This window comes from Eumetopias jubatus, unplaced genomic scaffold, assembly GCF_037043125.1.
Source record: "Eumetopias jubatus isolate StellerSeaLion01/CBP00866 unplaced genomic scaffold, mEumJub1_p1.0 scaffold_12, whole genome shotgun sequence".
Lineage (NCBI taxonomy): Eukaryota > Metazoa > Chordata > Mammalia > Carnivora > Otariidae > Eumetopias > Eumetopias jubatus.
Window position 1 is genome coordinate 111,185,652 of NW_028274818.1, and position 23,517 is coordinate 111,209,168.

At 56.2% G+C, this 23,517-nt stretch overlaps 1 protein-coding gene across 1 annotated transcript in view; it reads right to left on the reverse strand.

Moving 5' to 3' along the window:
* Nucleotides 1-23,517, reverse strand: part of FAM20C (FAM20C golgi associated secretory pathway kinase) — a 45,055-nt gene that overhangs the window by 7,218 nt on the left and 14,320 nt on the right. The window contains exons 4-5 of the mRNA XM_028091868.2: nt 3,277-3,369; nt 2,425-2,540 (exon numbers count right to left, since the gene is read on the reverse strand). Coding sequence (XP_027947669.1) covers nt 2,425-2,540; nt 3,277-3,369 — 209 coding nt within the window. The remainder of the gene's footprint in view (nt 1-2,424; nt 2,541-3,276; nt 3,370-23,517) is intronic.

Below are 23,517 nucleotides of genomic sequence, written 5' to 3' on the forward strand. Positions count from 1 at the left end.
CTCTGATATAAACAGCAACACGACCGCACGGGTGAATCTCAGGATGGTGCTGTCGAGCGCCAGAAGACAGACAAAAGCACACACCGTGTGCCACCCCCTACTTGTACAAAACTATAGAAAAAGCAAAGTAACCCTCAGAGACAGAGAACAGATTGCGTCATCGTGGGGGAGACGGGGCAGGATGGGACCGGGGAGGACGGACCAGTCCACGGTTTCTCCGCTTATCAACACTCGGGGGACGTTGCGCTTGGATACTACTTAAGGCATGTCAATCACAGCTCAGTAGAATCACTGAAAAATGGGGATGAGGAAACCATCTGCCCCCACAGTCCTGCCTCAGAATCAAACGAGGACCCCCATCACAGGTACACAGCAGTTCCTGGCATACAGCCGGTGCTCAGTAACGCTCGTGTCCCTTTGCTGTGGTAGCATTGCCCAGAACCTTCCCGCCGTGCGACGGGCGCCCCCTGTGGGAGACCTCCCTGCAGGCCCCACTGGCAGGAGCAGGCCCGCCGAGGGTCTGGGGGCTGCCCACACGGGAACGGGCTCGTTTCTGCCTGAGGGGACGTTATCCAGCCTGAGTGGCCACACGCACGATGCGCTCTCAGCAGCAACAGTCGTCTGGCCCCTCTCTGCCGACCCTACGCCAGTGTCTCCGTGGGTTCTGTGAGCCTCAGAACTAGTCCAGGACAGAAATGGAGAGCGTCCACCTGCCGTGGAAGGACACTGGCAACTGATAAACCGGGTGGTGGGTGTGGGGGCACGGGCACATTTTATCTTCATTTTTGAACACTGAACAACCTCACCAGAAATGCTGCAATAAAAACTGCAGAACCAACTGACGAGGAGCGGCCACACAGCCCGCGTGTCCTGTGGGCGTGGCCCAGCCTGACCTCCGAGGGGTGGCAGGGGAGGCTGGAGGCACCCAGGCAGAGGACAAGAGATCCCGGAGGCCCTGACGGGCAGAGGTGGAGGAGGAGCTCGATGTCTCAGGGGGATTCCAGCAGAGAGCTCAAGAACCCAGAGTCGAGGAGGCAGGTTTCCAGCCTTGGAGAAGAAGGACCTTTCCAGAAGTTCAGGCTGTGTCAACAGGAGCCAAAGAGCTCCCTATCCCTGGGGGTGTGCAACCTGCAGCTGCGGACAGGCTTAGACGAGGCTGACCGAGAGGCCCTCAAGGACCCCTCCCCTTTGGTTTCTGGTCATGGGCTGGACACGCTGCGGGCACATGGAGTCGGGGCACCTCCCTCCTGCCTCTTGGGGGATTTCTGTCGTACTTTCCTTCGATTAACGGGCTCTGAGAGGAGGAGGCTATCGGATGTGTTGAGCCTCGGATGACAGAAATGAAGCCTCACTAAGTCGTGGGGCTTGACTCTGACAAATCTGTGAATGCTTTTAAGAAAACATGCACCCTGAACAACCACCAGAAGCCAGGTCCAGGGCCTCTCCAGATGCAGCCAATCAAGGGCCTTGTGTGGGTCCCATGTTCATGAACTAACAGAGATGGGCACACGGTGTGGCCACGGCATTCCTGCGGACAGGCCCTCACCACCGGGAGGGTCTCTATCCCAGGGTGGGTCCATGCTCATCCCTGCACGCCACTGCTCAGGCATCGCTGGGACACCCCCAAGAACCGCATATAAGGGCAAAATTCCTGTGAGGGAGAAGGTGTTCCCCACACTCAGGCAGAGCAAGCCTGGTGGCAGCTCAGCATAGGGCCTGGCTCAAGGGAGGTACTCACAGGGACAGAGAGACGGACAGACAGGCTATCATGGAGCCTTGAACACCAGAGTTCAAAGCACCTGGGGCAGGTGGTTCGGTCAGTATGACTTACAGTTTGTGTCTGCACTTGAGATTAAGGATATGAAGTCCTAAAGGTTTTCATAAACATCAGCACCTCTCTCTCGACAGCACAGGGCACATGCAAGGCCCCCACGCTGACCACTGAGGACCAGGCAGGGCCGCCGCTCCACTCCCGCTCCAGCTGCAGAGCTGAGGAAGGGGAGGCGGCCCGGTCCCTGTCACTACGTGAGGGTCTTGCTGGGGTGTTTCTTAATCCGGGAAAGTTCAGAGAACAGAGATTTCTCCAGCCGGACCTCCTGGAGGAGACTCTCCAGAGAGGCTGGGAGTTTCCAAAAATGAACTCATTTTGCCTTTTGAAACAAATAAATGGTAGATTAAAAAAAAACCTGTATGCCCAGACCAGGGGATTGAGTCAATGATGATAACATGGCCATTTCTGGCACCCTTTTAAAATTATGATGCAGATGCACCCGACGTGGAATGGGCACCCCTCCTGTGGTCAAGAAGTGGGCTGGATTATACAAGAATTCTTTCCAGTTTCTTTCTTCTATTTTGGAAAGGTAAGCAGGCTCATGGTGACTGTGTGTGGGAAGCCTGGAGAGGGGCCTCCCAGGTGCAGGTTACCTGGGGAGATGAAGAAGGTTCTCCACAGCTTCTTGTCCCTTGTCACATCCCGGATCTCCTTTGTCATGTTGACCATCCTGCCGGCCACGGGGGGGACCCGGCGGAAGTCCAGGATCCTGGCGGGAAAGTGACAGGGAAAGGGTCTAACCTCCATACCCTGGCCCGCTCCAGGCTGAAATGGAATGAATACCTCTCTCTCTGCATTCTGAGTCGGGGTCCCCCACCCCCTGGATTCTGGGAACTGATCCCAGAGCCAGGCCCATGACTAGCCCTGGAGGGCACAAAGCTCTGGGTGAGCAGGGGAGCTGCTGAGAGGCTCACCCACACGGTCACCCATCACCACCTGCCCAGCTCCCCAGCAGCAAGGGACCGTGTGGAGACCACAAAGGAATTCACATTCTGCCTGGCAGAGCTGTCCCAGAAGATGGGTGATGGGGGAGCAGGTGTGGAGACGTGTGTCCCTCGGTCTTACCATGGCCCCAGAGTTTACATCCTGAAACACTCTGCATTAAAATTCCCAGCCCTCCTACTCCTTCCCTATCTTCTTTTCCGTTATTCCCAATGGGTCACGTCCACCCTGGTCACTAGCTGCTCCGGAGGATCTCCTGTCTGGCACCATCCTAGGTGTGGGCCCACAGCAGGGAATGTCTGTCTGGGTTATAACATCACCAGGGCAAACACCACCTCTGTGCTGCAGAGGAATGGTCACCAGCATGGGCTGTGGGCTCACCATGCCTCAGTTTCCCCTCCTCTGTACAATGGGGCTAATGACAGGACCCCCTCGGCTGGGTGTGGGGGGAGGGCCCACCCACATATGGCGCTCAGACCTAGGGTGCAGACAGGAGGACTCACCTGTCCAGGTGGAAGGCAGCGATCTCTGCGTTGTGCCTCTCATAGTCAGAGAAATAAAAGAAGTCAGGGGGTGTCTCCTGCTCCCTCGTTTGCCTACAGAACAGGGGATGAAACAAAGGGTTTATCACTGTCAAAACCCTCCGGTGAAAGGGTGCTGGTGGGTTGTACTGGCCGGCAAAAACAGGCTGTCAAACTCCTAAGACTATTGTGAGCCGGTTGTTAAAGTCATCCTTGAAAATCAGCTTATACAAACATACAACTACGTAAGTTACATTTAAAAAGCAATAAACATTTAAACCTCATCACTTCCCGCTTATTTTATGACATCCTACTGTTTGCTCCTGAGGCTGCTGACACCTCTTGCCTCTGCAGGTGCAAACCATATCATGAGGTGATGCGTGTCCCCAACGCCACCTTTAGTGACCTCATGCTGAGAGCTTGAAGTCAGCCGGTGAGGAAGTATTTGCACCACAGGATGGGCAAACTCTTCCAGTCAGGCTCTTCCCTCACAAAGGAGCTGGCTACTAAACACTGATCAGCCCACCACCAACCAGGTCCATAACACCAGCCAAACAGGTTTTCCAGAAGGGTGGATGGCAAAAGGCAGCCCCTTGCCTGAGCCCAGGGCGTGTGGATGACGGAGGGGCCGGGGGCAGCAATCAGCCCACACAGAACGAGATGACTTCCCTGGGGCATGAGCTGGGGACTAAGTTCAGGCTATACAACTGTCCCTCAGCCTGCTCTCAGCCATCTACCAGTCCACCTGCCCAGACAGAGTCCCCCTGAAAGATGCGAGAGAATCTGGGAAGCTTTCTTGGGGTCACCGGTGGGACACACTTCTGAAGCCTACAGGAGGTGATCCATTTTCCAGTGTCCATCAGGGCACCCGCCAGTTAGGACTGCCCACACCCAACCCAGGACTACTGCCACCAGAGACTCCTGCCCCTCTTCTGCTCTGCCCTCCTCTCTCTCTCACCCCTGCCACCTCCACCAAACCTCTCCTAGACCCAGCACCCAGCACACTTCCACCTCTGCACCTTTGCCTGTGCTGCGCTCTCCACCTGTGCTTGCTTCCTCCATCCTTCCCAAGATTGGCCTCAACCCCCATGGGCTTCCCCTGGCAACCTGGCAAGCCTTCCTTGGCATTGGCCTTCTGCTGAGGAACTTGGTACTGCTACATTAGACCACTGTTTGCAGGGCCTGGGGGCAGGAGTGTAGAGCCAAGTGCCTGCTTTAGAACAGGTGGTCAATAAACAAATGAACTGATGGAGGAAGGACAGGGTATGGGTGCAAATCGGTCTGCAGCCTTGAGCTCTTCCCACCCTCATTTCTTCAATTTCTACCACCATCACCATCATCTCCATCACCTCCATCACATTCATCAGCACCACCTCCACCATCATCATCGTCACCACCATCATCACCATCACCACCATCATCACCACCATCATCATCACCACCACCATCACCACCATCACCACCATCATCACCGTCATCATCAACATCATCACCACCATCATCACATCACCATCATCATCACTATCATCACCATCACCAGCACCATCACCATCATCACCATCACCACCATCACCATCATCACCATCACTACTATCATCACCATCACCATCACCACCACCATTACCATCAGTCACCACCATCACCACCACCACCATCATCACCATCATCATCACCACCATCATCACCACCATCATCATAACCATCATCACCATCACCACCATCATCATTATCACCACCACCATCATCACCATCATCATCACCACCATCACCATCACCGTCATCACCACCATCACCATCACCGTCATCACCACCATCACCATCACCATCACCACCACCACCATCATCACCATCACCATCATCACCACCATCATCACCACCACCACCATCACCATCACCATCACCACCATCACCACCACCACCACCACCATCATCACCATCATCACCATCACCATCATCACCTCCACCATCATCACCATCATCACCATCATCACCACCACCATCATCATCACCATCACCATCATCACCATCACCATCATCACCTCCACCAGCATCACCATCATCACCATCACCATCACCACCATCATCACATCACCATCATCATCACCATCACCATCATCACCATCACCACCACCACCACCAGCATCACCATCATCACCATCACCTTCACCACCATCACCATCACCACCATCCTCACCATCATTACCGCCATCATCACCACCAGCACCATCATCATCACCATCATCACCATCACTACTATCATCACCATCACCATCACCACCACCATCACCATCACCACCACCATCACCATCAGTCACCACCACCACCATCATCACCATCATCATCACCACCATCATCATCACCATAATCACCATCACCACCATCATCATTATCACCACCACCATCATCATCACCACCATCACCACCATCACCACCATCATCACCACCACCACCACCACCATCACCACCATCACCACCACCACCACCACCACTATCACCATCATCACCATCATCATCACCATCATCACCACCACCACCATCATCATCATCACCATCATCACCACCATTATCACCATGTGCATTTGCTTTATCTGTGATGTTACCTACTGAGACTTTCTATTTGCCAACTCTTTGGCCTTTGTTCCCTTCTCCCTCACTCTAGCCCACTCCTCTGATCAGGTCACCCACCTGGAAAGCAGGTGGCTCTGAGCCCTGCTACTCCGGGAAGAGTAAAAACGCTTCCCAGAAGCTCTGTGACCCGGTTCCAGAACAGTTCCTGGTTCCCTCACATCTCCCACCTCGGGGCTTTCCAGTGACCTCTGTCTTCTAGCTGTTCACACAATAGGGCAGCTCTTTCCTCCACCCCGAGGCCATATACAGGCCTTCTGCTTGGCTGTCTCAGCTTCCAAATGCCCCTCCCCAGAGTGACCCCGGAAGTGCAGGGAAGTGGTGATGAGGTGCTTTTTGTCTGTGTGCTCAGTGACTGCCTTCACTCCTGAGAGGCTCCGAGGTGCTCCTGGGATCTCTGTGTTCTTTGGGCAGTCCTCAAGATGTGTGACATGGCTGTGAGTGGTTTCAAGGCTCCTATAGGCTGTGAACAACTTGGGGAAGGGGCCCCACTTAACCTGTCCTGATAAGGGTGGAGCTGGGAACTCAGGAAACACCCAAAGGGGAGGGGGTCATGTGGGTGGGAAGGTGGGCTCCAGTGTGGGCCTCCCCACTCATTTGTTTTAGACAGAGTGCCTGTGGGCTGGAGTGAAGGTGCCTAGGTCAGCACTGGGCAGACCTGGCTCCCCAAGGCCAGTGGGCAGGGCTGAGTGAGTGTGTTAGACCTCTGGACCCTCAGCTTCCCCAGCTGTAGAACGGGGATAGTTCTGGGCTCTGGGTGTGGCCGGCTGACCCCAGCTCCTGTCATCAGAGTGGTCAGGACTCACACACACAAGTGGGGAGCTCGAAGTAGGCCCAGGACTAACCGGTAAGGGTGCTCAGGAAGGACGAGGCTGGCTCCCTGCTGAAGGTCTGTGCCCAAATCAACAAGGGAACAAGGGTAGTGGAAATCTTCCAGCTGTGCACCACCAGTGACAGAGGGAGAAGTGCAGGGTCCACCTGGCCGGTCACCCACCTGCATGGTCTGGTGACACGACACGAACCATTAGCTTAACTCCTGCAGGATGTCCTGACCAGCCAATCGACACCTGAGAGGAGCATTCAGGGGGTCTGAGAGCTGGGCTTACTCACTGCAGGGGGTATGTGGGCTCTTCTCAGGGCTGGGCCGCAGAGCAGGGGACAACATGGGGGTGTCTGTGTGGGGAGCAGGGCAGCGCAGGGGGGACTGGGAGGAGATGGGACATGGTTGGTCCCCTCTGTGCGGAGGTCGGCTTGCTTCCTGCCACATCCTGGGTGGCGCTGGAGAGCAGAAGGTGCTGCTGCTGACCCAGCCGTTTGAGGAAAACACTCTGGAAAAGTACTGAGCTCACTGCACCCAGCGGGAGACTGAACTCAGTTGAACCCAGTCACCTGGCAGCCTCCCCTTCCTCCAGGTGTCGTGGAGGAAGCTGGGCCCATCTGCGGAGGGCAGGTGAAGGGCGTGGCCTGCCCGGAGCTCTGGGCTTCTTCCTGGGGTGTGGGGTATGGAAATGTGGAAAGAAGAAGCTATCAGACACCCTGGGGTTGGCTCAGCACCCAGAGCCTGTGCCTGCCCTGATGAGGGGTGGGGAGACCGGGTGGCTGGGGACGAGTGTTTCCTGGAACACTGTGTACCTAGGAGCACAGGGCCAGCAAGTTGAGGTCCTCTCCTGGGGACTGAGAGGGCCGGGGGCCGGGTGGCAGCCCCTCCCAGGGGCACACGGACAGGAGGGGCCTCCTAGTCTGGCCACACGCCCCAGGGGGGTCACTGCCCCCACACAGGGAGCATTCAGAGCCTGGGGGCCCCACCCCAATGGCCTCTGAGGTCTGAGCGAGCCCCACCTGCCCGTGGGAAGGCCTGAGCAGCAGGGAAATGGAAAAGTGTACGCTCACGTTCCTCAGAAAACAGCAGCTGAGGAATCAGGCACAAACCACAGGCAAGGACACGGTTTCAGGGAAAGGCTTTGGCAGCAGCGACTGAGGGTCAGAGCAGGAAGACAGGCAGAGCCTGGAGAATTCAGGAGGCCTGGATCCCGGGGAAGGTTTTGGTCCTGCTCTCTAGGAAGGCCCCCAAACCTCACAGAAAACCGCACTGGGCCCCACAGGCCAAGAGAAAGCAGGCAGTGGAGGGCAGCCCCAGGGGTACACTGAGCACCCCAACACCCTTAAGCCCAGGCCCGCTAAACCCTGGCAAGGGGCTGCTCAGGACCGGTTCCTGGGGCCTCCCTCTCTCCCTCCTCCCCAGGGCTGACCACACCCAAACCCTCTTCCTTTAGAGTGACTTCGCTTTGCTGGGAAATAAGCACAATAAGGGCTGATGATGCATTTTTATACTGAAGTGAGAATGACTACCGTGTTGAACTCTCGTAGGAAATCTACGGTCTGAATTTCCTGAAAGGGCCAAAGGAACTTTGCAGATGTGATTAAGTCAGGGATCTAGAGATGGGGACATTATCCTGTATCGTCTGGGGTGGGCGGTAATGTCATCCCAATGGTCCTTATAAAAAGGAAGCAGAGGGAGATCTAACGACTGAAGAGCCACAGTCGTGGCTTCGAAGAGAGAGGTTCTGGGAGAGAATCTGTTTCCTCACCTCCTCCAGCTTCTAGAGGCTGGCTGCCTTCCTCTGCAAGGAAGTACATGGTCTCCCAGAGCCTCCAGAAGGGACACAGCCTGCAGGTCCCTTTTAGATTCCCGACCTCCAAAACTGCAGAATATGTTCATGTTGCTTTACGCCACTAACTTTGTGGTGGTCTGCCGCGGCAGCACAGGGAACTCGTCTAGAACCTTTGGCAACCCCAAAGCAGCAGGGAGGACACGGTGATTTAGCAACCTTGGAACGGTTATGCAATCCGGTCTATTTCCGCAGATCTGGTCATGCCATCACTGCTACATTTATGACACTTCGAAGAACTGATGCAGAACATTTTGAGAGAAGGTTTTCGCAGAAGCCAAAGAGAGGCAGAACCCAGTAAGTACCACAGGCGTCCCTCCAGGCTCCGATCCGTGTCCCCATTTTAGTGACAAGGGAGTCTGAGGTCGGCAAAGGGGAAAAGGCATGTGCAGAATCACACAGCTAGAAATGGGTTCTTTCTTCAGGGTCCCCCAAGGTCTAGGTCCCAGGACTGCCCGAGGGACCCAGAGCCGGGTCAGGTGCCAGGTTCCTTGGGGACTCGGGGAGGCTGAGTGCAGGCTTAGAGGTCTGGCGGCAGGCACAGTCCCTGAGTCCTCAGAGCGGTCCTGGCTCCCAACAGCTGTGATTTCCGCACCCGAACTGGCCCTCAACACAGTGGGACCCCTCCCTTCCTCCTTTACAAGCACGCCCCCCCCCACCCCCGCCCAGTTCCCACTGTCACTATTAACATCTCTACGTTCTTTAAGTTGTGGGAAAACAGAAAACTTGTGCTTGGTTAAAAATAGAGGAAATTGGCAGCTTTTTACCGAAGCCTGTGGGGGAAGAAAAGCCAACAGTATGCAGCTCTTACTATGAGCTAAGCAGTGTATGTGGATTCACTCCCTGCACCTCCATGACAGCCTGTGAAGGGTCCCCATCCACAGCCAGATCGGAGCCAGTCAGAGGGGTCTCAGCTTGCGCGTGGAAGGCCTGACTCAGGGCTGTGCACGTGGATCCACGGCCCTGCTTCCGCCTCACGGTGCCCCAGAAAGGCTCTGACGTGGGAGGCGGGGTGGGGGGTGGGCTGGGCCCCCGTGACCATCTTTTCTAAAGAACAGACTCAGCCCCACTCAAAGGCTGAGGCAGGAGTTAGCCAACTACAGGCTGTGGGACAGATCAGCCCATCACCTGACCGCGTAAGTAGCTTCATCCGGGCGGTCCCATCACCCATCACTGTCTCTGGTGTCTCTGCTCCCCTCCCACAAGGACACAGGAGGGTGCATTCAGGCCCCAGCTGGCTAATCCAGGTTCCCAGGACCAGGGTTTGATATCCCGGGTTCCCTGGTTCCCATGTCCAGGGATAACCTCAGGGAGGCCAAACACCAGATAAGGTGAATGCTTTCCCTTTCCTCCTGAACACACAGCAGATCCCTGACTCACCAAATGAAGGTGCAGAAGCAAAAATTAGCCTTTCTATCCTGGATAATTTTCCCATCACTCACATAGCAGAAAACAACCACCTTGTCATTAAAGAGTATATTAAGCTGTTTGATATCAGGGTTTCGGCAGATGTTCTGGAAGGGGAGAGAAGGGCCTCTCCCTGGCAGCTACTTCAGCATGACCTTTCAGCCCTTAAGGCCCACTGAGTATTTCCTGCTAATTCCGGCCCCATGTGGGTATGGGGGATCTGCTTGTTTGGTAAAACATGCTCGTGATATTCAAAACCTCTGGCACCTGTTCATCCATCCAGGCTCTCTGGATCTGACCCATGTTGTCAGCTGCAGAAGCCTCTGCGGGGCTCTGTGGCTGCAGAGGAGCCATGGTCATCACCCCAATCAGTGCCCGCCGGGCCCATCCGTGCTCACCACACCTGCGGCGCCTGCACGCCAGAGAAACTTCAAGAGTGAGGGCAACAGAAAGGCCGGGAAGAGTGGGGAGGCCCCAGGAGACTCGTCATGGGGCTGGGAGACCCTGCATAATGTGCGCCGAGCAGAAGACGCACTCACATGAACTTGGCCCCCAGAAAGCACGCCTGTTCCACAAGAATTTGGAGGTGTGACGGTTACAAGAACTTCTAGTCCAGTTGTGAAGACAGGCGGGTGCACTGGCCTCTGAGGGACCTGGCAGGGAGGACACCCTCGGAGGTGCAGTGGGAGCAGGGCTCGGTCACCCGGCTCTGGTCTTGTCTGTACACCAGACACCTGGCCAAGCGCCCAGTTCGAGGAGGTGGCCGAGGGAGGGACCTGCACGTTCACAGGACTTTAACCTGTTGAGATGGCCACCCAGACCGTGACCATGCCCTTAGCCGACACTGCCTGACTTGGGGTGCTGTCTGGCAGGGTCCAAGCCGGTCTTGGTGGAGGATGTGGTGTGTGCCCAGCAGGTGGGCAGCTCTGGCGAAGGCCTTGGCTCTGGCAAGTGGTGGCCAGTGCCTGGTGCTTCTGGTGCGATGTGTTCATTTCCATGGCTCACACCAGCTTTGGAAGCCGCTGCCCGCCACTGAGAGCCGGCAGGGTGCAGCCACCATGAACACTCTCCCTGCCACTCTCTCAGGGCCCTCCACGGTGCTGGCGCCTTGGCCGTGCAGGACAGGGGTGGTGGCCTCCAGCCCAGGGACGCAGATCTGGCCTGTTGTTGCCATGCTGAGCCAGGACGCTGGCCCCACGTGGCCGCTTCTGGAGTGCCACAGACTCTTGGGGCTCCCTGACCTGTGGAGGGGGCCTGAGCCCTCGCAGAGCCGGCCCCTGGCAGAGACCCTTGGCATCATGCAGGCTGGGGAGTTTTCTGAGCTTGGCTGCTGAGCCCTCCTGTCCAGAAGCCATGGGGCAGGAGACACGAAGCCAAGACAGGGCCCAGGGCGGGGCTGCCTACCAACCTGTTTTCTGGTTTTGGCAAAATTTCTCTGATGGCCACGGGCCTCATAACAACCACGGCTGGTGGACGGGTTTTCCTCCTGGCAACGTGTTACTGAGGCACACACCTGCACATGTTCCTGAAGGTGACACCGTGAGCCTCGGCCACCAGGGCTTCAGCATAGGTGCCTTGCCGCCATGCAGGTGACCACGGGGAGCCTCCAGACCCGCGGCTCCTGCTCTCCCACAGGTCTCTTCAAGGTGAGCCACACAAGAGAAAAGTCACACATCGGTTTGTTTGGGTGGAAAAACGGCCAATTTAGTGAAAACCAATCTAAAAGTGATTCAAAGTGGGGCGCCTGGGTGGCTCAAACTCTTGATTTCGGCTCCGGTTGTGATCTCAGGGTCATGGGATCGAGGCCTTTGTTGGGCTCCATGCTCAGCAGGGAGTCTGCTTGGGATTCCCTCCGCCCCTCTCCCTCTGTGCTCGCATGTGCACGCGTGCCCACTCTCTCAAATAAATAAATCTTTACCATAAAAAGTGATTCAAAGATGTGTAACTGTAAAGAAAGCCTGAAGTTATTTCCATTTAAGAATACTTGCAATGACTTAGACTTGATTTCAAAAGTACCGGGGGAAAACAATTCGTTGGAAAGTTTAAGATCCACTGTGTTTCAAATGCCCTTCTGCCAGTTCATCCAGCATTCATGGGCATGAGTAAGGAACGACATTAGATGGGGACGAATGAATCTTCTCCAGCAGCTCTGAAAACACAGCTGTGCACGTCTTTGTGTTTTTAAGGCCCTGTGGTTCACCGTTTTTTAACAGGTGATAGCAAGAGGAGATGGCACCATGTTCCCGATCCACTAAACCGTGGACTGACCATTCAGCACCAAAGTGACTGCTCTGATGTAGTTTTTCCTCCAGTCAGAAAAACAAACTCATCCAGAGGGTGGGGGCATTCCAGCTCATTCTCCAGGCTTGTTTAAGGAGATCTTCAGTCTGCAAAACTCCCTTTTGTCGTGTAAGAAAGAGCCAGACTTGAGAGAAGTCCCTGACTTCCATTTGCTTCCCCAGCACAAGGAAAATGAAAATGGTATTTTCCTTCCCTCCTTTTAATCTTCCCTCTCTTTCAAGACAATTAGAATGACGGCCCACTTACTGGCAGACACCCCGGAGACCATGATAACCAGAGAAAAACACAGGACACCCTTGATATCTGCTGTTTGGGAGAACATTTTTGGAAAAAATGACTTGCCTTTAAACAAAGGGGATCATCTTTGCCAGAAGCCGCCAGGGAAGCGGATGCCACAGAGAGCCGGGCAGCTGGCCAGAAAGGGGGGGAGATGGGTCCAGCCTGGCTGCTCCGCGCGCGGACTTCAGCTTCCCCATCTGTACCACGGGGGTAAAGCAGGTGCAGGTGCAGAACCACACTCTCGGAAGGGTTTATGACATTTTTACCATATATTCGTTTTCTTGCCAGGTTCTCTGCAACTGCTTTGGAATTGTTAATCATTTCCTTTCCTTTTTATTTTGTTAAGCAAAGGAATTCCCAGCTGCCAAGTGGGAGCAGGAGAGGGTGGTTCACTTCCGTGGGCAGGCTTGGCTGACGGTAAATCGACGGGGTGCTCGGGGAGGCTGGAGTGACCTCAGCTGCTTTGGGACCGTGGAGAGTGCGAGCCGGCATGAGCGCCCATGCCGGGCCACAAGGGTCACACACAGAGCCACGGAGCAACACTCCCTTGGGGCCACGGTGCCAGTGTCATGCAGCTCTGCAGTTTTGTGCCTGTGGGCAGCGATCCCTACGCTGAGACTCTGGGGCCCCCTCCGTGGACGCAGTGCGGAGACAGTCGTCCTCACGTGCTCGTCTGAGCCAGCTCCCGGGGCTTATGGCCCTCTTGTAAGGATGTGCTGCCTTCTCCAAGTGGGCAGCGCCAAAGCCATCTTTCCCGTGGGCTCTGCTGGCCAGGGGCAGAGCAGGTCCCTGTGTCCTCAAAGTTGTGTGTGGAGACACCAGGATCCCAGGGGAAAAGCTTGCAGTGGACCCCAGGGCAGCAAAGCTGGGGTTGCTGTGGGAGGAGACCCTTCTCCAAGGCCCCATATGGTGCTCCTGGCCACAGCCTCCTGCAGATCGAGAGAGCCCCACTCTGTCCCCAAGTCTGCTTCTCCTGTTGTCTCTTCTCAAGCTGATTAAATCCAATGCGTTCTTGGTGCGGTGGAACTCAGGGTGGACAGCTGTCTTTCAATGGTGCCGCCGGGCAGATGCGGGCTGCTCTGGGCCGCTGGAGCCCCAGCTGCTTGGCCTCCTCTGGGCTGTGTGTCTCTGAGTTTCTCGAAAGTCTGCTTCTGGTTGTTACTTAATTTGTTTTTTCATTGATAAGGTCCATGTTTTTTCTGACTCTAACCCATGAAGCTGGAGACAACCCAAGTGCCCTGCAGCTGAGGGCCTACAGGGTAAAAGGCCGTATGCAGTGTAGCATCTGCTCATCACCCCCAGAAACGGAAAGCACGCAAGCTGAGTGCTCCACAGCCACACACCAGAGGCCCCCCGGGGGATGCAGCACAGCACTGGAAGAGCCCCTACGTGCTCAGACCCTGCCTACAGGTCGCTCAAGGGACCTGTCCACACCCCACATCAGGGATCTCCGCCTGCCCCGGATCTGGAGCACCAGAGCTCTGCACCTCGGGATGCTGTGTGTGCACTGGCCCACAGTGGCCAGGACAGCCTGCTAGGGTTCTGTTCCTTGGAGTGGAGACCATGTGTGGCCCATCTGGTGACCCAGACACCAGGAGCCGCTCTGAGCCCTCAGGAGCTCCACACACCCCTCACCGGTGGGCTGTGCACATTAAACACCATCATCAGATTCTTCATCCATCCATTCATTCATTCACTCACGTGCCTACTACGTGACTAGTGTTGCAGCTACAGGGCTGGGGAAAACTAACACCTGAGGCGTGCCCCGTGGAGCTCATCTCATGGTCTAGAGGAGAGCAGACAACAGGTAAAGCTCCGATCCCTGTCACCGTAACTGTGTGTGTGTGTGTGCCTGTGTGCATGTGGGGGGCGTACTTGGATCGAACACTCAGTGGGCACCTCCTGACAACGAAGTGCTTGCTAGTTTTTACCCCCTGAATGCTGGACCCCTCAGTGTCAAACTGGTGCCCGTCTGGATGGGAGCCTGGTTGCTGCTCCAACAGAAGCCATGGCCCACAGGGACCTAAGCCGACAACCAGCTTCAAGCCAGAGAGAAGCTGGTCCCATACCCTCTGAACCTTGACTGGGGGGACGAGTGCTAGTCTTGGCCTCCCATGTGCCCGTGCACACACGCTCTTGCACTGGGCTTGCTCTCCATCCCTTGGATGGCCACCCTGGCGCCCTCTCCACTCACCCCTCTGCAGCCAGCTGGAGAGACCCCTGCTTGGAGCCAGGCCCCAGGGTCTCAGAGCCTCCCGGAGGGTGGAGCGTCTGTAGAAACTGACTGGTCTCCGCCTGGCACTCAGACCCCTGGGGGTTCGAGCCATTCCCCAGTGGCCGTCTGCTCCCTGCACCTGCTCCCCGCACCGGGGCAATCAGGCCATTTCTCGAGGGTTTCCGCGACTCAGGGCCCTGGTGGGAGGCTGACAGTGTCAGCAGGCTGCTCTGGAGATGTCCAGCAGTGCTAGGTTGCTCGGAACCCTGGCCTCTGTCCCCCCGCACTACCAGCATCCTGGACCTGGCTGTTCTTGTCCTCACAGGGACAGCCTCTACACCCGCGTCTCCTGCCCATTGCCCACACCGGCCTGCGAGCTTGCTTAGAAGCACATCGATGGCCGCACGGCCCGCCTCACTGCACAGCTCCCCTGAAGTCCTGCCACTGCCCCTGAGGGCCTGCACAGCCGTCCCGTAGGCTCCCCCACACACTCTGGGGTCCAGCCACCCTGAACTGTCCTTCCCCAGTGCCTCTCTTGGCCAACTCCTTCTCATCTGTTGAAGCCCAGGTCACGAGATCCGCCCCCTCCTCAGCCTGGCTGAGGAGGCTGTTCCTTGCTGTCTCCCTTGCTTTGTCAGGGCTGGCCGCGATGGCTGCATCTGCTCACCATCCGCGGGCTCCTCGCCTGTCCTGGTCCCCCAGCTGTGGCACTCAGGGAGCCCCACAGGAAATGAGCTGACTGCCCTGAAATCTTGCTTTCTTGTCCAGGTGTTCTTGAGGTTGACCTGCGGGAGCACCATACCTCTCCACTGGGTAAAATCCACCCTTGGCTCCTGTTAGAGGGACGGCAGCGGAGCTGGCCCGTTCGGGGTCCTCAGCTCAACCACAGGTAGACCATCGCTGGGATGCTCTGCCCTAGACCTTCCCATGTCTGGTTCTCACCTTGCTGTTCAGACCTCAGTGTACATGCCAACCTCTGACACGTGGCCGGGAGCACTGCCTGCGTGTAGTAGGTGCTTTCCCAGTACCTGGGGGAGGAATCCACAAGCACCAGTGGAGAGGCCTGTCGCTAAAGCATCTCTGCTGTGTTGCTCAGCTGGAACCCTCTCCATGGGAGGTACCCTCTGAAATGTTATGCGTCTACTGACTCCTCCCTAGAAGTTAAGCTCCCTGCCAGGCTGGGCCTTATTCCTCTTGTGCAGTGGCCTGAAGTCGGCACCAAGGAGTTAGTCTGGAGACTGTGCCAGGCCAGTGGGGATGCAGGAGAATGATGAACTCATCACTGGGCCTTAGAAAACTCAGCTCAGCAGCAGCAGCAGGGACATGGGGTTCCGGCAGCTTCTTGTTGAGTGGGTCAAGTCTGACCAAGGATGCTGGCCTGGTTCCCTACGGGGGAGGATGCTGGAGCTCCTGGAAGCCAGTCAGAACGAGGGTGGGAAGCGGGCTTGGAGATGGGCCCGAGCTGAGCATGGACACAAAGGGGTCCTTGTTCACCTCTGGTCAGGCCCAGGCCTCTGCTGGCTCCACACCCGGTGACTGTCTATTGGGCAATCAGTTTGCCTTTGGGGCCTGGGTCAGGGTACCAGTGGAGACAAAACATGAATTATTTACCAGCAGAATGACAAATCCTTGAAACTCCTGACAGCTCACTCACTGGTTCTCAAAATCTTTTTTATTTCCCTAAGCCTTAGTATGTACGGCATGTGCCTAGAACTCTTCCTGCACCCAGGAAGAACTCCTATTCACCCTGCCAGACCCAGCTCAAAGGTCTTCTTCAAGGTGGTTTGGCAGGCAAGGCCCCTTCGTTCCTGCCCTCCCACCTTGTATGGCCTCGACACGTGGTCCTGCCTGGGTCTGTGTCCAGGTCCGTCACCCCTGGGAGCTGTTTCAGCTCTGTGCCAGGCGCCCAGCACAATGAGCATAAGACAGGGCAAGACCACAGGTTCTCGTACGATCAGCGAATCCTTCTTAGGATCATCTCTTTTCAGAGCCTCACTTGGTGCCCACACAGCCTGGTGCCCACCCTCAGGCCTCTGGGATCCGAATATGTTCAATGCCAGCAGGGTCTCAGCAGCCTACCAGAGCCCTCCTGGTTCACTTCTGGGCCTCAGGACAGCAGTGTTCATGGAGGAAGATGGCCCCCCGAGCAGGGTGTCTGTCTGGGAGTCAAGCCCCCGGTGGGACATGGGTCATGCAGAAGGCCTGAAGGTCAATGGTTGGTTAGTGGTCTCCAGTGCATGGCCCCCTGCGGGGCCCCAGCACCCCCGGGAAAGTCGATGTTAAGTTCCAGAGTCTCCCAGCTGAACCTGCTTGCCCCACAAGGGACGCACCAGCTCCATGTCCCCTTGGGCCCTCAGCTCATTGGGGAGGCACCTGGCTTGCAGCCCAGAGCAGTGCCTGGGTCACGGGGAGGGGGCCCTGCTCTCCCCATGGTACACACTCTGCCTGGTGGACCACACTTGGTCAGTGCATGAGGGAGGCTGGGGTTTCTGCATTTAGAAATACCGTCTCAGCCTGCACATTTTTCTACAGCTGCCTCTGTGCATGCACCTCAGCTGCTAGGAATTCCTGGGCCCCAAACAGCTGTTTGCAGATGGTTTCTCTCTCTCTCTCTCTCTCTCACACACACACACACGCACGTTTCTGTTCTTTGCAAGAGGAAACAAACGCAGACGGCCAGTTTGCACGTTCTGCAGCATGCACAGAACATGAGGCTGAGCTGCAGCCCGGCCACTGGGCCAATGCTTGGGCCGGTGGAAAACAGGGAAATCAAGGCGCACGGGACATGCTGGGCTGGAGGCCCTGGCCCATGCACCATCAACACACCTAAACAGCAGACAGGAGACAAATCCGAGTACGAAGACCTCTTCACCATGTGTGGTGCCTCTGGAAATTCACAGGCTGGGAGGCACCCCCATCGGCAGGTGCCTCCCTGCAGACACCCGGGTCCCAGCAAGGTGGACTCCAGGACTCCCAAGATGGCCCTTCCTCAGCCTGATGCTGCCTGAAGGACCAGGACCTGGGGTCCAAGGCACTGGACTGGAGCCCTGGCTGGCTGCCCACTCTCTGTTGATATTTAAACCCTCTGGATCCTCAGTTTCTTCCTCCTTGAAGGAGAGTTGACAATAAAAATAAAGTCTACTCCTGTGGTTGGAAAGGTCAGTTGACTTGGTGCAAACCACGTAACCATCAGCTCCCCCCGTCACCTGCTCCGGAGCTGGCCAGAGCAGAGAGTGAAAACCCAAAACACAAAGACGAGGAAATGGCCTTCTTGAGGCAAATAAAAACTCAGCATGGCAGCCTCGGACACACATTCTTTCTGCAGCCATGTGAAGACAAGGAGAAGGGGGAAGAGAAGCATGTGGTGGGAGACGTGGGGGCCCACTCCCCGACGGAGACAATCGCCACTGGCGCGTGTCAGCACCGCGTGGAGATGTGCGGACACCGGTGGCCTCAACGCCATCCAGCGGTCCTCCCAGACCCAGCAGCCTAGAGCGGGGCAGCAGGAAACCTCCTGCCCACCTAGGCAAGGGGACCTTGGGATCGGCACATTTGCCACCTGTGGCCTCTCCAGGCTGTGTGGACAGCCTCTCCCCTGCCTGTGAGGACCCTGTGCAGCCAGCCCCACGGCAAGCACGGACTTCAGCATCAAGCCCAGGCACCAGGCTCCGTCCTGGGAACCTCACCCCAGGCTGCTGGAGTACAGACCACCGAATGGCCTTTGGACAGCTCTTGCAGGACCTACTGCTGCCAATGACCACCCCACCCTGTGACCAAACACTTCGCTCTGGGTATATCCCACTTCCGAAAGTACAAGAATGGTCACAGCAGCTTTATCAATAATATCCCCAAACTGGAAACAACCTGCATGCCCATCAACAGGAGAGGAGGCAGATGGCCTGGGATGCATTCACACAACGGAACACGACTTGAACCGCAGCTAGCGGCATCTTGCAGACGCGGCACTGAGCACAAGGCGCCTGGCATGGAAAAGAGCAGAGGGTTCCACGCACAAAAGAACAAGGTCGGGCCATCTGTGTGCAGGAACTGGATTTTAGCAATACCTAGGATATTTGCTCTTGACCTCATGTCATCTCTCAACACACAGAGAAGGAGGTTGGGGGGTTGGAGGGTGAACTGATGAAGAGCCTTCAGTACCTTTGTCAACCCCAGGGCTGAGAAGAGGTGTCGGTGAACATGGAGACCTTGTTACCTGGGGGCTCTAACAGGTTGAACCGTGCTCCCAAAGGTACGTCCAAGTCCTAGCCTTGGTCCCTGTGAACGTGAGCTTACTCGGAAGCAGGGACTCTGCGGGTGTGATGGGTAAGGGGAGGTCAGCCTGGAGCAGGGTGGTGTCCTCACAGAAGAGGGGAGCGTGGACATGCACGCAGGGAGGAGGCCACGCGGCCACAGAGGCAGAGGTTGGGGTGACGCAGTCACCAGCCCAGCATCACCGCCAGGAGCTGGACGAAGCAGGAGGGACCCTCCCCTGGAGCCCTCAGAGCGAGCGCGGCCCTGACCCCTGAACTCACGCTTCTGGCCCCAGAACTGAGAATAAATTTCTGTTGTTTCAGACTGCCCAGTTTGTGATGCCTTGTTATGGCCCCAGGACACTCATACAGGTGTGTGTATATGCAGGTGTAGAATGCAATTGTTATTATCAACTGTGGAATTAAGAAAGTAACTACATTTGAACAGTATCGGGACGCTTGTGGTCCCGCGCCGGTGCACGCCCGCCTTGAGATCTGAGTGGTACAGATGGCACCCGGGCCGCACCGAGGTCAGTTATCTGCATGGCCCACCTCCTGACGGCCAGTGACCTTGGGTGACCTTGGTGCCCTCGGGCATGTCCCCTACCACCCTGAGCTTTGGTCTGCTCCTCCCTGATGAGGTCCGTGGGGTAACAGTGGCCCCCTTAGGGTGTCTGAGATACCCTTGTGCTGGGCTTGGTGCAGGGCTCCAATTCCACACCCATGGCCTCAACTCTGTCCACCTTTAGGCCAGCCATAGGGAGCTTCCTTTGGAGAACCTTCTGTCTTCCCCCTAGATTTCCCTAAGCCTTGGATGACAGTCATTAAGCCAGATTCAAAATGACCTACCTCAGACTTTGTTGAGCCTGACCTGTGGGGTTTTTCTCGTTTTCCTCTTTTTTTTCCCCAAGCAAGGCTAGACCTGCAGAGCACCGGCAATCATAACCATCAGTATCGTCATTCTTGCTGCTGAAGTCGGTTTTCCCTGAAAAGCTACCATGTGGTCAGGATATTTCCCCTTCCTCACGGCCTCTGAAGACACTTTCGATCCCAAACCCCACATGGCACAGGAGGAGTTTCAGCCCCTGGTGTCTGCTTCACTGTTGGGCTCCAACGCTGCGGGGCAGCTCGGCAGTGCTGGTTATGACAGGACCCTCACACCGGCCTCACCGGGCGCTGGGTGACCCCAGCAGAAGTGCGTCTGTACTCCATTTCTGACCTGCCTGCAGCCGCACCAAATACTCATCTTCCCCGTGACATTTGCAAGTCAAAACCCCAAACCCCGGAGTGCCCAGAAATAATTGTAGATAGAGCCCAAATTAACCCTGGGGAGGAAACTGCAGGTCACTCCCTGGGTCTCCCACCAAACAAACCTACCACTCAGCTCATGCCGGGCATCAACTCCCTTTCCTCCCGAGAGAGAGAGGGACGCTCGGTGTCACGGAATCCAGCCTCTGACCGCTTAAGGAAGCTGAGGCCCAGAGAGGACAAGGGGGTCTGTAGCATCACAGGGCAAGAAAGTGGCAGGTGGCCCTCAATGCAGGCCCATCCTCTCCTCAAGGCTCCAGGCTGCCACTTACTCCTCTCTGCCAGGTCCCCCCAACCCAGGTAGAACCCTTAAGTCACCCTAAGCCTGAGTCCATATTGTCACCTCTCATCTGACACCCGATAAAGCCCTCTCCTCTCTCCCCACCTGCACCCCTCTGCCAGCAGCAGGGGTGGCCTTTCGAGCTGGCTGATGCTCCCTGAAGGGAGTCCAACATTCACCCCTTCTAACCCTCGGTCCCCTGGCCTGGAGTGATGGGACCTCATCCTCAGGCCTCAGCTGGAGGTCCCTTCTGAGAAGCTCTCCAGCCCACCCACCAGGCACTAGCCGGCCCTGGTCATACTCAGAGGTGAGGGTAGCTGCTCACATGCCCATGTCTACCGCCGTCTGCGCACCCGCTCGTTTGCTCTGTGCACACACAGAGAGCGCCACCGTTGAGGTCGGCCCCCCGGCCAGGGCCGCAGTGCTGGGGCGACACACACGGCTCTTGGTCCCACCTGAGCAGCAGGAGAGCGGGGTCTGCAGAGGCACAAGACCAGGCCCAGGGGCTCCGTGAGCCTTTGTGGAATGGCTGTGAATGTTTCTGCCGGGAGGTGGTCACAGCTGCCATCCTGGGCCTGCCTGGAAGGCCGCTTTTCAAGAAGCAAGCTGAAATTTGTTGCAAAGAGCCCATATTCTCTGGTGTGTCCAACCAACCCCACCCCACGTTGCTAGACCACCAGCTCCTCACGGCTGCCTTCGAGAAACTTGGGGCATAAAGAGTGCATACAGAACTCTTACAACTACTAACAAAAGGACAACCCAACTAAAAAATGGCAGATCTGAAGAGGCATTTCTCCAAACAAGATACACAAATGGCCAACAAGGACCTGAAAAGACACTCAACATCATTAGTCATTAGAAAAATGCAGGTCAAAACCACAAGGAGACACCACTTCACACCCACAGCGGGGCCAGAATCAAACAGGGGGAGCAGACAGGTAGTAACAGGTGCGGGCCAGGGATGTAAGTGGTGCAGCCCCTGTGGAGAACAGTCTGGCAGCCCCTCAAACGGTTAAGTTCAGTCGTTATCAGATTCCAGCAGTTCCAGTCCTAGGTATAGACCCAAAAGAAACGAAAACACATGTCGACGCAAAAGCCTGTACGTGAATGTTCATGGCAGCGCTAACTGTCACAGCCCCGGAGTGGAGATAACCCCAGCGCCCATTACCTGGTGGCAGTATAAATAACATACGGCCTATCCACACCATGCAATATCCCCTGGCAGTAAAAAGGAGTGGAGCGCTGAACACCTTGCCACAACGTGGATGAACCCAGAGTACGTGATCCTCAGTGAAAGAGGCGAGTTACAAAGAACACGTACCATAACGTATTTATATGAAATTCCACAGTAGGTGAATCCATAGAGACAGAAGATGGCTTGGTGGTGGTCCAGGGGGACCTGGGGAGTGTTGGCAACATTGGACAGGGCCCTTTCTGGAGACCCCAGAAAGCTCTCACATGGGTGGTGGTGATGGACGCGCATTTCTGTGAATATAGTAAAAGCTACTGAGTCGTAGGCTTTAAGTGGGCGAACTGTATGATACGTGAATTACATCTTGATGAAGCTGTTAGAGATTTTTCTTACTTTAACCCTAAATCAAGAATGTCCAGAAACTTGCGGACTAATGTGCTAAGCATATGTTTTCCAGTGACTTTTAAAAATATCTAACCATTAAACTTCAAGGAGTCACCACCACTGCACACAAATCACACTCAGCAGGTCCCCCAGGCTCCACCCTCCCGTCTCACTGGCCATTCCTCTTCTAGAACCTCTGAACTTCTATCCTTCAAGATCTCGGAGGAAAAGTACTACCATCTAACTAATTCAGAATCTTCTAATGACAACTTACAAAGCTATTAGGAGCTCACAGAAAAAAGTTTTCCTTAAAAAGAACTATTAATCATGGATTTTAATTTTTTATTGCTATGGTCACAAACCACAGCTGCTTTCATATTCAGACCACAGGCACCGGGGGGTGGGAATGGCGCGTGCAGCCTCCTCAGGTCCTGGGCCCGGGCCCCGGGGTCCTCAGCGGAGTGGAAGCTGCTGGCCACAGGACCCCAATCAATACCAGACTCAGGACATGGTCAGCAGAGGGTGCCAAGGAACACCTGGATCCAGCCCAGCAGAAGCAGCAAGAAGGACAACGGAGACAGCCTGTAAGCCCCCAGGCTGTGCCCACCCTGCCCGGTAGGGGTCGGCTGCCCAGGAACACGCTGCACGCTGGAGCCTGGTGACCTCAGGACACCGACCACGGCCCTGGCTCTGGCAGTCTAGCCGTCAGGCCTGAGCATGTGCTTGCCCTTTCTGGTCTCAGGCTCTCCAACTGCCCAGAGGCTCTCAGCCCTGGACAAGCAGGACCAGGCATTCGTCCTGCTATAAAGGGGCTGGGGGCCGAGAGGTCAGGAGAGAAGTGAGCCTTCCAGGGACCCAGGAGCCTGGCTGTCCCACCGTGCCAGATCTGTACATTCAGCTGCTCCCATGACCACAGGTGGTGCCTCCACCGTGGCTGCTGAGGCCGGCCCGGCCAGGGCGGTGGCTGATGGGGGGAGACTGGGTAGAGGGGAAGGGGGAGAGGCCGGGGCAGTGAGGGGGGGGGAGGGGGAGGCAGGGCACCCTGGACTTTGGGCTCAAACTTGGGCAATCTTCGCTACTTCTCTGAACCCTGGCTTCCTCATCTTTATGCGGCAGAACAACAGCAAGAGTAATAATACTTCCTGTAACCCCCGGAGGCGTTTTGAAGATGAAACAGCAGCTGTGTGAACCCTGGGCACAGAGCCCGCTCCTGAAAGGCTGGGGCGGCAGCGCCTGCACACGGCAGCCTCTCAGGCAACGTTACCAGTACTGCTGCACTTACAACCCACACCGGGCATCCCCTCCACAGGTGT